Here is a 17,500-nt window from a genome sequence, read left to right on the forward strand (position 1 = left end):
CACACACACACACACACACACATACGCACACACACACACAGAAAAAGAGAGAGAACAGATTTTCACACACACACACACACACACACACACACACACACACACACACACACACACACACACACACACACACACACACACACACACACACACACACACAGAAAGAGAGAGAACAGATTTTCACACACACACGCACGCACGCACACACACACACACACACACACACAGCGAGAGCAGCAAGACCAGTCCATCATGGCGGTGGCACATGGGCCACTGACCATGCGTGAGAACAGGTGCGGCGCGGTGACAGCCTGAAGCCCACCTGTTTTGGGTGAGCGGCCCTAGATAGTCCTATCTGTTGTGTGCCGTGTCGCATTCACATAGCGCAGGTCCTATCTGCATAGCAGAGACAGAGAACAGCTAAAGGACGGAAAAAAATATAAAGAAAAATATAAAACACCATCAACCACCAATAACACATGCATAATGAATGTGTCAACGTTAAGGCATGAACCCTTTGCATATTTCACCTTCTATTTAAGTTGCCTCCAATTAGCTTTGAATGTGCCGGTGCAATGTGCTGAATAAACCACATTTAAATATGAGAGGAGAGAAAGAAAAAAAAATACACACAGCCCCCTGCGCTCATGGTGGCTTGACAGATTCGGTCGTTTAAAGGCAAAGTGGTGGAAACACTTCCATCATCAGTTTTTGTCAGTGACATTGACAGTGAAAAGGGCAAAGCACCCACCCACCGGTGATGTGAAGTCATTTTTGATGGCGGGTTTATAGCAGGGAGCAGATGTACCTGCTAAAAATACTAACGACTCTACAAAGCAGGCGTACTGATCTTGCGGCTGCATCCATGTGGAAAAGTTGTAAGAAGAGAAAAGACATGGATGTCATGTAGTATTGATGTGTTGACGTTTGGTGTCCTTGGCTGTTTGATAGTGTGTTGTGTAGAGAACACTAAAATTCAAGAGAACAGAATTGCAAGGTCACTATTGAACATGCACATTTGGTACTGTATGATTCATCATAGTGCATAAAATTACAAACATTCTAATGACAAATGATGCATATTTCAAGACAAATACATCTTGAATATAATGCATGTATAAGGCACAGCATGTGTCACAGATAAATGACTGGCACCTTCCAGTAACCCTGTGCGTTGGTGCCTAGTAATAGTGAAGGTTACCGTCATAGGCTGCTATGATGTAGAGGGCCATATGTGGCTCTGTGTGTGCAGACAATCCTTCACCTTGTCAGGCCCCGGCAGGGCATTATGATCCCTGAGCAGGTTTTTTTTTCTTACAAACTGAAATAAATCATTTTAATCAAATTACTATTTCATTATCTTAGAACCTAAGTGTATCAATATTTCCTTCAGAATTTAGTATATCCAACCTCTTGAGATCATGTGTGCCAAAAACTGCCACCAATCTGATGCTTTCGGTGTCATACACACTTATACCAAGTTTCATGCATGTATATAAATGTATACGCCAGTCATGTGGGTGCTTACATCCACTACCACATGTTGGCGCTATAGTGGATTGCATTTTATGTGTGTTCGCATTAAGACATAATCTTGTTAATGTCAATGCTTTCCGCTAACCCTGTGTGTATCTAGCAGTAGGAGACTGTCATAGCCTGCCATGATGTAGCGTGCCATATGTGGCCCTCATGATGCTTACTCAGATTTTAAGATTTTGAAATGAATTAAATCTCTATTAACGTTGAGCTCGTGGGCTTTTCACACACCTCAGCTGGCAGATACGTTGGAGATGGCCCTTGGGTCATGCCAAAACTGGCACAAATCTGATATTCAGTTTAGGTGGGGCGTGTTATATTCCATTGCATGTTAAATCAAACAAAAGTCCAATTATCTCCCTCACTGTTGGGCATGGCCCTGGCATCTTATTGACGTTTTTTAGCATGTCTAAGTTACATACCATGTTTCATCCATGTACCTGGCAGTATTTGCCAGCCATGCCAACGCTTAAAATCTCATCCCTACCACATGATGGCGCTGTAGTGGATTGCCCTTTTTACACTGATCCTATTGCCCTGCTAAGTTTCGTTGATGTCAAAGCCTTCCAATATTCCTGTGTGTAGCTGTCGCGCTGCCATGATGTAGCGTGCCATATGTGGCCCCTGTGCGTGCAGACACATGAAGCACTCCTTCACCATGTCAGGTCCCGGCAGGGTCCTCATGATCCCCACGCGCAGGCGGGCGCGCAGGTAGGTGCGCAGGCAGGCACGCAAGTGGGCAAGCGGGCAGGCAGGCAGGCAGGCAGGCAGATAGGCATCACGTCGCCATGCCACGACAGCACCGTGCCCTTGGTCCGCCTCCATCTACGCTAATTAAGACCTTACGGTCACCTGCCACTTCCACCGGACTCAGTCAGTCAGGCAAGCCCCTCACGGTCACACACACACACACACACACACACACACACACACACACACACACACACACACACACACACACACACACACACACACACACACACACACACACACACACACACACACACACACACACACACACACACACACACACACACTCGTCTCCCCTGTGCCTCTTACAATCACCTCCCCCAACACACACACACACACACACACACACACACACACACACACACACACACACACACACACACACACACACACACACACACACACACACACGTCTCGCCTCGCCTCGCCCGTGCCTCGTCTGTCCCTGCCTGGCGTGGCTGACAGGCGTCCGTGGGGAAGAGGGATGGTTGCGCCGCGTGTCCCGCATCGAACAAGCCCTCAGGTTGCCGTGCCGACCTGCCGAGGCTTCACCCTCCAGACGAGACCTGGCCCCGACGGCGCAACACACAGACCTCTCTGGCCGGGGGAGGGGAGGGGCGGCGCGGATGAGGAGTGAGGACAGAGGGCATATCCATGTATCAAGGGAAGGGCTGGGGAGAGTGGGCGGGGAGGGGGGTAGGTGTGGGCCTGCAGGAAGGGCAGGAGAGGGGCGACAAGCGTCTAGGGAAAAGTCTGGGGAATGTATGTGTGTGTGTGTGTGTGTGTGTGTGTGTGTGTGTGTGTGTGTGTGTGTGTGTGTGTGTGTGTGTGTGTGTGTGTGTGTGTGTATGAAATGAGGCGGATGCTGGGTGTTGGCTCAGGTAAGGAGAGGGGATGAGGACAAGCAGTGAAGAGAGTGGCCGGGTGTGTGTGTGTGTGTGTGTGTGTGTGTGTGTGTGTGTGTGTGTGTGTGTGTGTGTGTGTGTGTGTGTGTGTGTATGTGTGTGTGTGTGTGTTTGTGTGTGTGTGTCGTAGGTGTCGTCTGCCAGCCTCTCCATCTGCTCCTGATCATCCCCTGACTGACCCCGGCTAACAATGAGCCCCTGCCAGCCTGCGCCCGTGACCCAGTCCCTGTGAGGGTGGCATCGCAGTGCCATCCATCCGACGTCCAACTCCCCCCTCCACAAACCTGCACACACACACACACACACACACACACACACACACACACACACACACACACACACACACACACACACACACACACACACACACACACACACACACACACACACACACACACACACACACACACACACACACACACACACACACACACACACACCCTTTTCCACCCTTATGCTATGCTATCTACACCCCCCCACACACACACACACACACCTAAACCCCTCCTCATTTCTCAATCGCCATGCCATCCATCCAACTTCAAAAACGCCCCACCTCACCCCACCACACACCATCCTCCTCCTCTCCACCCCTATGGTGTGCCATCTACAGTACTGTGTCCACTTCTAATGTGCCCCCCCACACACACACCTAAACCCCCTCCTAGCTTCTCAATTGCCATGCCATGCATCCATCTCCAACTGCCCCCCTCCACACACACACACACACCCTTCTCAAATTGCCATGCCGTGCCATCCATCTACCGCCATCCCCCCCACACCCCTCTCCCTCCACCCTTATTTTCCTGGCAGTGCCACCTCAGCCTGCGATCTGCACCGGATGGCACGGCACCTCCCGCCAGGTCCCATCGGGCAGACGATGAGGATTATGAGGGCCCCTTTTATCTTCTTCCACCATGGAGGGAGGAAGAATGATGCCCATTGCCCTCGCACACTAGCAATTCCCCCTCCACCAACACCACCCCGTACTACAGTACCTGTAGACCAATTACTCTGTGAAGTGAAGCTACTTGTGTTGGAAGGAAACTGGGAGAAAGTTTTGTTTTTTACTTCTACTTTTTCATATCTCTTTAATTAAGACACACCTTCCTAATGTGTCTCATATGGGCACAGAGGAGTGATGCCCACACTAGTGATTCAATTCCCCACCACACCTCATCACCACAGACCTCGACTCTCGATGTCTGTGTCTGTGTCTGTGTAAACTTATTGGTAATCATGAGACACTCTGTGTTGCTTCCATGGAGGAGGGATGCCCAAGCTAGCTATTCTCCCCCTGCCAACACTGACAATGTCGCCAACAGCCCTCGTTTTTCATACAGACAGGTTCAGGGTCTTCTTTCCAGAATAAATGTTCCCCATTCACAAGTGTTACCTTTTTCACAAATACATCACCATACATTTTTAAGTATTGGTTATGACTGGGAAAATTGTACTTTTTTCATACATGAAAAGGTGGAGCTGCTCCAAGTCTGCCATTTTGAATTCCCAGAAATAGACATTTTTAGCTGCAAGACTTGCTGTACTTTGGTCATACTAGTAAATAGTGATGCATTATTTAGAAAATATTAATGAAAAGATCAAATCTGACAATAGGCAGCACAGTTTCAACGAGCAGCATAGTTGAGATACCTACTCTGGCCACCATCCTACATGGTGCACCTTTAATGGCAATGAAGACACAGATTTAGACTGAAAGCTAAAAGCGGCTTCATTTGCATACTGTATTTGTAAGCTGATTAAACAGAGGAGTGAAGCCGCTAACATGACCCGTTTTCATACCCACAGGTACTAGCAATTAAGCAATAACTCTGGAGACATTCCCTAAATAAAGTGAGTGGCTTCCTTGCATACTGTATTTGTGCCTAGAGGAGTGATGCTGATGTTAGTGCATCCCATACCACTCCACTGTCTCCCCAGACACCGTACTGCTGATGCCGCCGATGTCTCCTGTTGCTGAACCCTCGTTTTCATGCCCATAGGAGCAGGGTAAGGTGAGATCTAATGCCAATTAAGAGATGAATTTAGACTGAATGCTACAAGTGGCTCCCTGGCACATTTCTGTGCTGATGGCTGTGGTGGCCGTAATCCTCTGTGCTGCTACTTAATGGAAGTAATCTGAAACATTGAATGATGATTTGAGACATTGACACTGAGTTTTAAAAGTGTTGGCTTTGTGTAGTGGGTTTGGCTGGCTGGATACGCACCTTGAGTTTGGTTCCGTGGGGAACTACTGGAGAGCCGTCCTCTTTTGGTGGCATTATCAACTTCCACTTCCCATAGTCTTGCTTGTTGTAAGGGTGAGAGAACTTGTCCCATCCATCTATTTATGGTAAAAAAGACAAGAGAGACCATTCACCAATCATTCACAGTATTTCCTTGTTCTTTCATTATTTTCAGCATTCAGTATTTTGTTGGACCTTAGTTATTATATGGCAGAACAGGTCGGATTCAAACCTGGCTCCTCATGGCCTTCCAAACTCATTTATGTTTCGGCACCACTCAAAATATTTTCTTCACAAATTGTAGAACTTTATAACATGTGGTTTCATAATTGTTTTCATAAAAAATACCAGCATCAAAAACTACCCATGTCATTATGAAGACCTCAGTTGCCAGTGCCTGTTAGTCAATTATTAAAATCCCCTTTTGATTACTCTATTTTGAAATGACAGTGCCTGCCAGTATCACAAACCGAATCTGACATCACATAGCTCACAACTCTCAGTACTCACTGCGCTCAGTCAATTAGTCAAATGCAATTGATTTTTATTGCCTTTTTATTACCTGGCATTAAAAATCATTGAGGAAATATAACCATCAGAAGTCATTTCACTGTTGTATGCTCTGGCAGGAGAGCTGTCAACCTCAGGCCTCACCCCAGTTATTTATTTTGCCATAATACAAGCCTTTTCTTCCATAGGGGGAAATACTTGTCCTAAAACATGATTTAGAACTTTGACCATTACTTTTTTCTTCCAACAATGGTGTCTAAAAAAGCCTATGGGCCTCTTTTATTCCCTATGATTGCAAGTTGAGTCATATTCTGAGAAACCAGTCTCTTGAGCCATTTGCACTTAACCGATACAGAGACCTCCTGCAGAAATCTTCGCTAACACAGCGCTTAGCATTTTAAGATCAAATCAAAGCCCTGGGCTTTGTTGGGAGCTGCTCCACTTTATCAAGGTTCTGAACAGACCCATTAGGCTATTCAGGAGGAATCATCTGAATGCATCTGAGAAAAAAGCCTTGCCTTCCTGCTGCAGAACTTGTTTCGGTACTGCTGCTGACGCCATGGAGCTGTTTTGTATACTGAGAGTCTTTGACAGTTCAGAGCGGCAAAAATTCGGGGAGGAGGAAGAGCACTGAGACATGAAAGGCTTTTCAAGTTGATGCACACGCACACACAAAAATGCATGCACATTGCACACGCACACACACACACGCACAGCTATACGGACCAAAGAAACTTTGGAAAACAAAGTTCATTAGCTGATGGTATAAAACTGTGGTACAAAAAACGTCTGGCTGAGCAAGCACAGAAGATGGCATTGGCACGATGAGATGACATTCGATGATAGAAAACTCCAAAACGTCGAAAAAAAAACCAAGGCTGCCAGCCACGAATGCTGTGTGAAAGAATTGCTGTGAAAAAAAATCTCGTCTGAAAGAAACAGGTGAGGCTGAGCAAAATCAGACGGCATCTGCCAGACCGTTTTTTTCTTCTTTCTCAAGGATGAGTGGATTTGTAGAGAGCGGTAAAGGTGCACTGTACATTGGAGGCTGTGTGAAATACAACAAGAAGATAACTGTGTGGTGTGAGGCCAAAGTTGTTATAAACCGATTACAAGCCTCCATTGATTGTACATAACAGTATACTGTATACACAGGTGGCATGCAGGATGTGATCGTTCCTAGCCTGGTAAACTGGTATACTGGGCGTTTCCTGGTGGGCATGCAGTCTTCAGATGCTGATGCTGTTGGAATGTTTTTGTATTTTCTTAGACTGGCCCATAATGTAGAGGGGACTGCAAAACTGCCTAGGTGTTTTTTGGACCCAGTCCAGTCCTGGGTGTGATTAGAGTGGGATCATGTTGATGTGGACCAAGAAAGCCACTTTGAGCTCGAGGGCGAGTACCAGAGCAAGGGTAGGAGAACTTCACAGAGGCCAACTAAGGACTACGGACGATATGGCTAGGGTGGCTTCCCAAAATTATTTCCCTTCAGCACCCTGTCAACTTCTAACGAAACCTCTGGTTTGCACATCGTAATACTGATGACAAACAATGGAAGTACTGCAAAATCTGGGAAAAACATGTTTTCAGAGACTCTTCGAGCTTCTGTTTGTGCCTATTTACCAGGTGATGTATGCAGACAGCCTTGGATGTGAGTGCTCTTCAAGGTCCCCCACTTCCTCCTCCGTTATTATGCAGAAAACTATTCTTTCATCTAGCTCTAGGGCTCCTGTGCTGAGGTAGACGCTCAAGTCAACCAGCAAACCCAAGGCAAGTGGCAAGAATAAAGGAATTCGTCTGTGATTTATTTAAATTTCTTAAAGCAAATGCCAACATTAAAGGTTTTTAAAAGTCTTCCAAGAAGCAATAACTGAGAGGGGTTAAGATGTGGCAGGTTGAGAATCCTTTTCATCAAGCCACAAAATAAATACATACATTAGGAGAGTATGACACACATTCAATAACTTATTTCCAGAGAGCCTAGCCACTGAAAGTCCACAATGATGGTTGATATGTTATACTTGCACTTTCACATACTTTTCCACCAAAAATGCGTTAGAACCTCTAAGATTTTGTGGATTCATGATAAGCTTACATTTCATTTGAAGGAGGAAATCAATGCACACCAGAGGTAAAACTTGAGAAAGGCCATACGGGCCGTAACATTGTTTTCTTAATAAATTGCAGCACGATAGACAAGAGTGTGCGGTATCTTCTTCTAAAAAAGCTTACATTTCAAACAGAGGTGTTAATATACAGGTATATTCCAGAAGGTTAAAAATCATGCCACATGTTCTATCAAAGGTGATTATAATGACGTATTATAATGAATAAACTGACTGACTGATGTAAGGGCTCACTGCATTCGGCTGATTCATTCACAGTTCTTTGGCGCAAATTTCTGACAAGCAGTTTTTGCTTTCTGAACAAAGAATTGATCACTCTGCCTTGAAAATCTCAAGGTGTGCAGTATCGCAATTCACAAAGCACAATTCACAAAGCACAATTCTCCATAAAACCAAAAAGTCCAAAATAACCTTGTTTCTTTATTTTGAGACAAAAGGCCCAAGGCAGCACACTGAACACCTCACAAAATTAAGTGAAATTCGAGTTCACAAAACCCTGGGTCAGGGAGTTGGAAAACACTACTTAAAAACATGGTGTGTGGCTATATGAGGTCAGGATTAGATTATCGATGTATTAGATTAGATTTAACAAGATACAAGATACAAGATACAAGATATTTTATTTGTCATGTGTATATATATGAAACATATATATACAATGAAAAGCTTCCCTGCTCTGGGAGTCCCAAAAAAAGGTTAAAAAGAATGTTAAAAAAGAATGTTAAAAAAGAAAAAATATATATTTAAAAAGTTGAAAAAATGGCGGGTTGGAGAAAGGGGAGATGTGATGAGTGGATTTCTTCCTATGTTGGTGATTTTGTATTCAACAGTCTGATACATTGAGGGAAGAAGCTGTCCCTGAGTCGGCTGGTGTGAGCACGTAAGCACCTGTATCTCCGGGCAGATGGTAGAAGGGTGAAGTGTGTGTAGCTGGGGTGGTATGGATCAGCTATGATTCGTTTGGCCCTCCTCAGACACCGCTGGTTGTAAAGATCCTGGATGTTAGGTAGATCTGATTGGATTGTCCTTTGAGCAGATTTGATGACTCGTTGGAGGTCTCTCCTATCTTGGGCAGTGGTGTTACCATACCAGGCTGTGAAATTGCCAGTTAAAATGCTTTCTATTGTACAGCGATAGAAGTTGGCCAGTATCCTACTCTCCATTCCATATCTGTGCAGCCGTCTCAGAAAAAAAAGTCACTGTCTAGCCGTCTTAGTGATGCAATTGATGTGATGAGACCAGCTGAGATCCTCCTTGATGTTGACTCCTAGGAATTTATAGCTCTTAACCCTCTCCACTGCAGTATCAGCGATGTAGATTGGCTGGTGTGGCTGGTGTTGTGTCCTCCGGAAATCCACAATCAACTCCTTTGTTTTGCTGACATTCAGGAGTAGATTGTTATCCACACACCAGGTTGACAATGCCGCCACCTCAGCCCTGTAGGCCGACTCATCTCCATTTGTGATGCAGCCAATTACCGTAGTGTCGTCGGCAAACTTAATGATGGTATTGGAATTGTGAGTGGCTGTGCAGTCATGTGTGAAAAGGGAATAGAGTAGGGGGCTGAGCACACATCCCTGGGGCGCGCCGGTGCTGAGGCAGAGTGTGGAGGAGGTGAACTTGCCCAGTCGCACTGCTTGAGGCCTATCGGTGAGGAAGTTTAGAATCCAGCTGCAGAGTGAGGGATTAAGGTTTAGAGATTGCAACTTTAACACTAGTTTGGATGGAATAATTGTGTTGAAGGCAGAGCTGTAGTCGATAAAGAGCAACCTCACATAGGTGTTACTGTGATCAAGATGAGTAAGAGCGGTGTTTAGTGCAAGGGCAATGGCGTCATCAGTTGATCTGTTTGACCTATAGGCGAACTGAAGTGGGTCAAGTGCAGCAGGAATAGATGATGTGATATGCATTTTGATAAGCCTCTCAAAGCACTTCATGGCTACAGATGTAAGAGCTACTGGTCGGTAATCATTCAGACAACTCACTGTAGATTTTTTAGGGACTGGGATGATGGTAGTCCTCTTGAAGCATGCAGGGACAACAGACTGCTGTAGTGAGAGGTTAAAAATATCTGTGAAGACATCAGCTAATTCAGATGCGCAGGCTTTAAGCACACGACCTGGGATGTTGTCAGGTCCAGGAGCCTTGTGAACATTCACTTTCTTGAACGATGTGTAAACGTCTGTCACAGATAGCTGGATGGGGCAGCAGACACTCTCTAGCAGAACTTCAGGCTTTATGTTAGATTCAAAACGGGCATAGAAGGAGTTCAGCTCCTCAGCAAGATTGACAGACCCTTGATCTGAACAAGTGTTTCTGTCTTTGTTGTCAGTGATTATCCTTAATCTCTTCCACATATTCCTGCTATCTGAGTCCCTGTAGTAATTTTCTATTTTTTCCCTGTACTGCCTCTTAGCCGACTTGATGATTTACTTGAACTTTACTGTCATTACACATCTACAATACACACGGTGTAACGAAACAGTGAACAATGCACAGTGCTGTTTTAAAACCACAGGGACGGGCATTGGAAATTAGCTTTTGGCTATAAATGCTATGATGCTTGCTGTTTGGTTGTTATGCAACCTACAAGTTATGTATCAGTCCCTATCAAATAAAATAAACTAAACTAAACTAACTATAAACTAACCTAAACATAAATGTGTACATTTTGTACTTTTAAGTGCATTTATGTACAATACAAATGTACTGACTAACTGCAGTATACATACTCCGGGGGAAACAAACGTCTGATAGCAGGCTTTACTGAAAACTGAAAGTACATGGTGATTTCAGCACAAAATTGGTGGAGTTTCATAAATCATTCTGGCTCTCGATGACGAATTGAAACTGAACCCCTTTACACACTTTAGGGTGAAATACAGCCTCACAATGGTGTAGCTACATCTAAGTTCAGCGGGGTTTCCAGGGATTCAGTCCACACACTCCAAAATAACATTTAAATAGTATTAAAGACAATGTAGAGTAGTAGTGAAGTAGGCTATTCTGAATCCCAAGAACACATTTACAGAGATATAAAAGCAGTTGAGAAAAAGCATCATTCAAATCTGAAATACCTGGGCCAATGGAAAGGTCAGTCATTGTAGAAAAGAAAAGTCTGTTCACAGTTGATGGGAGCAATTGATTCCATAATCATTTTAGCTTTAAGGAGTTTACTGCCAGATATTAAGTTGAGCTTGCCAATATTTTTTAGCTAATCCACTTTTGTACTGATATGCTGGGGACCCGGGTTCGATTACGGCCTGAGGTAATCTGCCAATCCTCCCCTATCTCTCTCTTCCAACCATCTTCCGTCATCTCTTCACTGTCACCATCAAATAAAGGCATAAAATAGGATGTTGATATTAAAGCAAGGGTAATTATTATGATTTTCTGGATGAACTCATGTATTGCCTTCCTGAACTTAAAGGTTGCCAAAATTATTATATTTGCAGCCATGACTGTACAAGTGATGATGAACAAATAAAACCAAGGTAGAACTAAAATTGGAGTGGGATTTACCATCAACGATATCACTCCCCAGGCAATGCAGAACAATCTCAATATCTCTGAGTTTATACTTCAGCTTTCTCTCCGTGTCTCCTGGATCCATCATAGACTCAAGAGTCATGAAGACTGACACTAGTGGAGTGGAGATGAGATTTTTTTCCTCCAATATATGAAGAAAACTTTGAGTATAAAGTTGAATAAGAGTAGAAGTGATACTCAAAAAAAGACTGTCAGCTTTTTGGCACAAGGCCTGACACTCTTGACACTCCATTACTCCGCATTGGAATGTTTCTCTGATCGTCCTTCAGTGGGTTGTCTGTGACCTTGGCTACTTCTTAGCCAGCCTCTGAATACCGCCCCTGGTAAAGTCGTCCTACTTCACACCACTTTGACTCTCTACGATTAACGCACTCTTATATTCATAAATCTACTGTTCAGTTATTTTATATACTCTCTGGCAGCAGCAGTAATACAAGTTCAGTGGCTTCAGTGCGGTGTAACTCAGTGCTGAATGTATAATATCCAAACTTTACACTGCATTAAATTGGGTAGTACATCATTAACAACATTGGCTGCATTCTGACCTTCCGTTTTGTTAGTATGAGAGTTGGCCGTCCTCCCTTCACAATCCACTTCACAGATGAAGGACACACACTGCAATGTGAGTCCAGAAACCTAAGGACTGGGTATAGATATTGTCCCCCCTTAACCCCCTTCTAGGGCTGCTCGATTATGAGAAAAATCAATATCACAATTATTTCAGTCAATATTGATATCACAATATTTTTAGACAATATTTCTTTTAAAGACAAATTAATTGTGCTAAATGTACAATCTTCCCTCTCTTCAGCAGTTGGAGTGGAGGGCCATAGAGAAACACACAATGGTGTTCTGCATGAGTTTTGGGTAGTAAGTCTGCTTTGTGCTGCAATGGCCAAGTGGAGGGGAATGCATTGCACTTAGCGTAACCTACCTTTAGGCAGTATAGACAAATGACAAAAATATTGTTTCAAATCGATAGTATGAAATTTGATATTGTTTGACTGCAATATTGATATCACGCTGTTAATGCAATTTATTATATGGTTGTGACGTCATCTGTCGAATGCTCCATTCATTTCAACGGGGCTCCCCAACGTTCGGACGTCTGTTATTTTTCGATAACGGACGGGTTGGTCTATAACAGACCGCTGTCAATGGCAACAAGACTTTTCACTGCTAAAGCGACTTTTCAACAAGACTCTAATCAGCTGCTGTGATAGACAGTACCCGTTGTCCTGGCTACCGCTGTCAATGGCAACAAGACGTTCACTGCTAAAGCCACTGGCTTGTATACAAGTCAGTGGCTAATAGTCCGGCAGCCAAAAGCCAAATATCAGCCGAACCCAGTTTCGTCTGATAAAGTTTTTTTCTTTGCAGTTTGTGGTTGCTTAAGGTGTACCTATTAAGATTCCAGACGATGCCCGGTGATATCCCTTGAGCATTTTCAGATATTGAGCCTTTTATGCTTGATGTGCTGCAGCCATAGATTACAACAGTGTTTGGCTCCCAATTCATGTTATGCTGACCAAATACCCTATACCATACTTATTTTGTGTTTGTTTACATGGTAGGATGTGTATAAGAACAGGTGGTGAGGTATGGACATCAGTGGGGGTGGGGTCATGCATGTTTGGGGGCGGGGCATTCACCCAAAAAGCCTGATTTTCCAAGTCGGAGACACAAAGGCCAACATTTCGCCAAACGTGGCTTTATATCTCATAGTGGGTTGTTTGGTTTTGCTGTTTGTAGTTGTCCAACACTTACCCATCAGGATAAGAGTGGGTGATGTGCCAATTTCAGATATTAACCCTTTCATGTTGATTTCGCTGCAGCCATAGCCCGCAAGCTTTTGACAGCTTCATAACTGCACTATGATTAACCATAGAGCATTCTGTGGTAGGCCTGCCACATCAAAGTGAAGAAAGTGTCCTCGTACCAAATACATTTTAGACAATTACATAACTAGCTGTTTGTCAAACAGAAATATGTAACATTTAGGCGAATATTGGTGGTGTCAGCTCAGACATACCCAGAAAGGATTACTAATTCAACACAGAATTTCACCATTTCATACATTGCTATTTACTCTTCCTGTGCTGTTGTAACACAAAATAAAAATTGTAAGTAATAATTACATAATTTTTGGCTGATTATTTGTTTGCCTACAAAGTACATAATTTCAGTGGTGGTCGTATTAACATGGAAAGAGATAAAATTAAAAATGTAAATCCACAAAATGACATTGTAATTGACCTTTTACCAGCCCATGCCATATCAGGGTGTGACACTGCGGCATCCTATTTTGGTATTTGTAAAGGCTTTGTTATCAAGACCCTAAAAGCTGGATATCGCTTGACATCAATTGGTAATGTGCTGGCACCATTCCAACAACTTTCCAGTGAGGCCACTAACTTTGTGTCGGCATGCTATGGCATTCCAGACAGTATCAGCATGTCACATACGAGGTTGGTGGTATGGGGAAAAAAGAATGGGAAAGGTCATTTATCTTCACCTAACCTGGCTGCTCTTCCACCAACAACAGAGGCATTTCTTGAGAATGTGAAAAGGGCTCATATTCAAGCAATATTGTGGAGGACATTGGTTCACACTCCACCTGAACTATCTCCTGAAGCATTTGGATGGAAGAAAGACCCATGCAACAAAGCACTGATACCAATAAGTGTTCCAGAAAATGTCAAAGTGGCACCAGACTACATTTTACAGATGATCAGATGTGGTTGCAAGAGTAAAAGCCCCTGCAATTCTAAGAAATGTAGCTGTGCTGTAAACAGTGTGCCTTGCACCATTTTTTGTGCATGTTTTCGGCTGGGATGCTGCCGAACCAATGTTGTGTGAGCTTTACTGTGTGTGTGTGTGTGTGTGTGTGTGTGCGTGCGTGCGTGCGTGCGTGCGTGCGTGCGTGCGTGCGTGCGTGCGTGCGTGCGTGCGTGCGTGCGTTCGTGCGTGCGTGCGTGCGTGTAGTGTATATAATGTAGGCTATAGGTGTTTTAGGTGTTAAGGACTCTGTATGTTGTATAGGTGTAGACAGGTCTTTCTGTGCGAATTTAAATGCATGTACATGTCTTATGTAATGGCTTTATGGACTTTTAAGTGATCATTTAATACCAGTCAGGATACACTGGATTGACTTAATTTTTTGACTCAACAGTATAATGTATAGCTGTTTTCCTATGTTTAGACCTCTCTCTCTCTCTCTCTCTCTCTCTCTCTCTCTCTCTCTCTCTCTCTCTCTCTCTCTCTCTCTCTCTCTCTCTCTCTCTCTCTCTCTCTCTCTCTCTCTCTCACTGTCTCTGAGCGTGCGGTACTGTATGCTGCATTGTATATAGGTCTTTCTGTGTAAATTGAAATGCATTATTTGATGGCTTTATGGATTTAAGTGATCATTCAATACCAGTCTGGATACACTGGATGTATGTCATTTCTTTACTCATCTTTTGGAACAGCCAACGACTGCTCACCAGTTACCCCCACACTCTGTTGTTCTTTTTTTTTCTTTTTTTGGGGGGGGGGTCTTTTATGTTGGCTATTTGTGGCAGGCTACCTACCGGCGATGTTGTCATGTATGTTGTCATGATGTGATGTTATGCAGGATCTCATAATGCACAATCCGTTCCATACTTTACAGTCTTATTCTAAGCAATGTTGTGAATGTTTTTACTGAGGCATTTCTTGATTTGTCATTCATGACCTGATTTATATAACTAAATGCATAAAAATAGGCCAAAATAGGCCATTTTTTAAGGTTATTAGCAGTATGTTCTCTGTACCTAGATAACAAAAGGAGATAGCCACAATTAACCACTGTAAATATTCTTGTATGTACGATATTAACAAAATAAAAAAGGAATTTTGAAGCTGGCATTTTCAGGTGGTCAGATTCATTGCATCAAAATATATGCAAATTAGTGCATATTTAATTAGATAATAGCCTAATTAGCATATTTAAACATAAAATATAGAAAACTTGTAATACATTTTTTTCTCCAATTCATACGAGTAATCATCTGAAAAAGTTTCATATTGATATCTGCAAGTTAAAAAAAATACCATATTCACCTACAGTGTCTCGCCTTATTTGTGGGATTGCTGTTATGAAAGGGTTAATTATTACCCCATATTGAGTTTGTTTCAATAAGGGCAGTGTTAAGGCAGTCCAATGTGAATGTTTTTTCAGGTAATATAAGCAATTTGGTACATTTTGTAACATCATTCACAGTAATATTAGGTGTCTTTAGTTTTTTTGTCATAATTTGCATTTATGGGACAATAAAGGCTCAAAATCTGGAAATGCTCAAGGGATATCACCGGGCATCGTCTGAAATCTTGAAGACTTGCCCAAAATCTATCAGATAAAGCAAAAAAAAAAACTTTATCAAAGAAATCTGGGTTCAACCCCACGGCTCCCGGACTATAAAGCGAATGTTTCATATCACTCCGCAGGGGGTCGGTCTTTTGTCACTCTAATCAGCTGCTGTGATAGACAACACCTGTTGTCCTGGCTAGCCTACCTAGCTGTTGCCTAGCGGTGTTCCACAACGGCACTGTTTTGTTTTGCGCAGCAACAATCTTAAAATTAAATAGGTCTAAAGAAATGTCCCCGCATGTGTGAATCATTTAAGTATATCCATATAATAAGCGGGTTAACTTTCGGCGAGTCGGTCGCTTTGTGGAATAGCAGCACTTCAGAGAGAACAAGACCCCTCCGCTCCGCGTCGGGGTCTAAAGATTCTCTCTGTCGTGCTGCTATTCCACGGTAGCGACCTTCTCGCCGAACGTTAACCCTTACATAATGCTCAGCCCTACCCCCTTCTTCCCATCATTGAGCGCAGTTACATGTACAGACCATTCCAGTTTAGAATGGAATATTCTCTGTTTAAAACAAGTAGTGGAATATTCTGTTTACATGTGTGAAACAGTGTTGTGAAACCAGTATATTCCCAAATTTCGACTACATTCCAAATGAGTAAAGAGTTTAACATGACTTGTGCACAAACCGAACACTACCACCATTATGTTTAGAATTAGAATATTCCTTAGTATTCACAACTGCACACCCTGATTCCTCGCTCACACCTAAAACACTACACTACCTCAAAATGCAGGTCAAAAAGTTATAGCACGTTCCACCTTCATTGGCTTATTTCACCCCTGTTCCACCCCTTATTCATTTTTTAAGACCCATAACAAAAATAATCACCAATGGCTAGCGGCAGTCAGCTAGTCATACTGCCTGCTTTCCTTCTACCTCTGCCTCTTGCCTGTCGCCATTTTATTAATTTACGTATCTTTTGATTTATTGATCAGTGGGACTACTATGTACTTACTGAAGTCTTCAAAGGGGAAACCCCTCCCAAGGAGCATGCTTCCTCATAACAGGGTTGGCATTGTGAAACATTGTGTTACATTCACCATGTTATATTCAAGTGTCCCCTCTCCAACCCCAATAATATAAAAAAAACTCCCCCCCCCCAAACCACCACCACCATTTCCCCTCCAGGCTGTTATCAGGTTATCTAGTATCTATCTCTGTCTCTCTGTTGCTCATGTTATTTATTAATCAGTAGCCCTACTGAGTGTACTTTACAATAGAGCTTTCTCACCACACTACAGGCTACTATGGCATGGTGATACTTGCTGAAATCGCCGGTGAGGAGGGCCTCAGCAGCAGGTTCCCAGGGTGTCAGACCTCTCTCTCTCTCTCCTCTCTATGAGTGTCTCTCTGTCTCCCTCACTCACACTATGGAAGTACTGTACTATATGGTACCACGTTACTTACTGAAGTCTCCAGTAAGGAATTCTGGTGCCCACTTCTTTAGAACCAGGATGTTGTCAGGCTCTCTCTCTGTCTATGCTGCTT

At 43.4% G+C, this 17,500-nt stretch overlaps 1 protein-coding gene across 3 annotated transcripts in view; it reads right to left on the reverse strand.

The window, feature by feature from the left end:
• Positions 1 to 17,500, reverse strand: part of gbe1b (glucan (1,4-alpha-), branching enzyme 1b) — a 228,502-nt gene that overhangs the window by 189,781 nt on the left and 21,221 nt on the right. For all 3 annotated transcript variants that reach the window (XM_063204808.1, XM_063204809.1, XM_063204810.1), the window contains exon 3: positions 5,417 to 5,532. In XM_063204808.1, coding sequence (XP_063060878.1) covers positions 5,417 to 5,532 — 116 coding nt within the window. The remainder of the gene's footprint in view (positions 1 to 5,416; positions 5,533 to 17,500) is intronic.

This window comes from Engraulis encrasicolus, chromosome 8 (assembly GCF_034702125.1).
Source record: "Engraulis encrasicolus isolate BLACKSEA-1 chromosome 8, IST_EnEncr_1.0, whole genome shotgun sequence".
NCBI classification, from domain to species: Eukaryota; Metazoa; Chordata; class Actinopteri; order Clupeiformes; family Engraulidae; genus Engraulis; species Engraulis encrasicolus.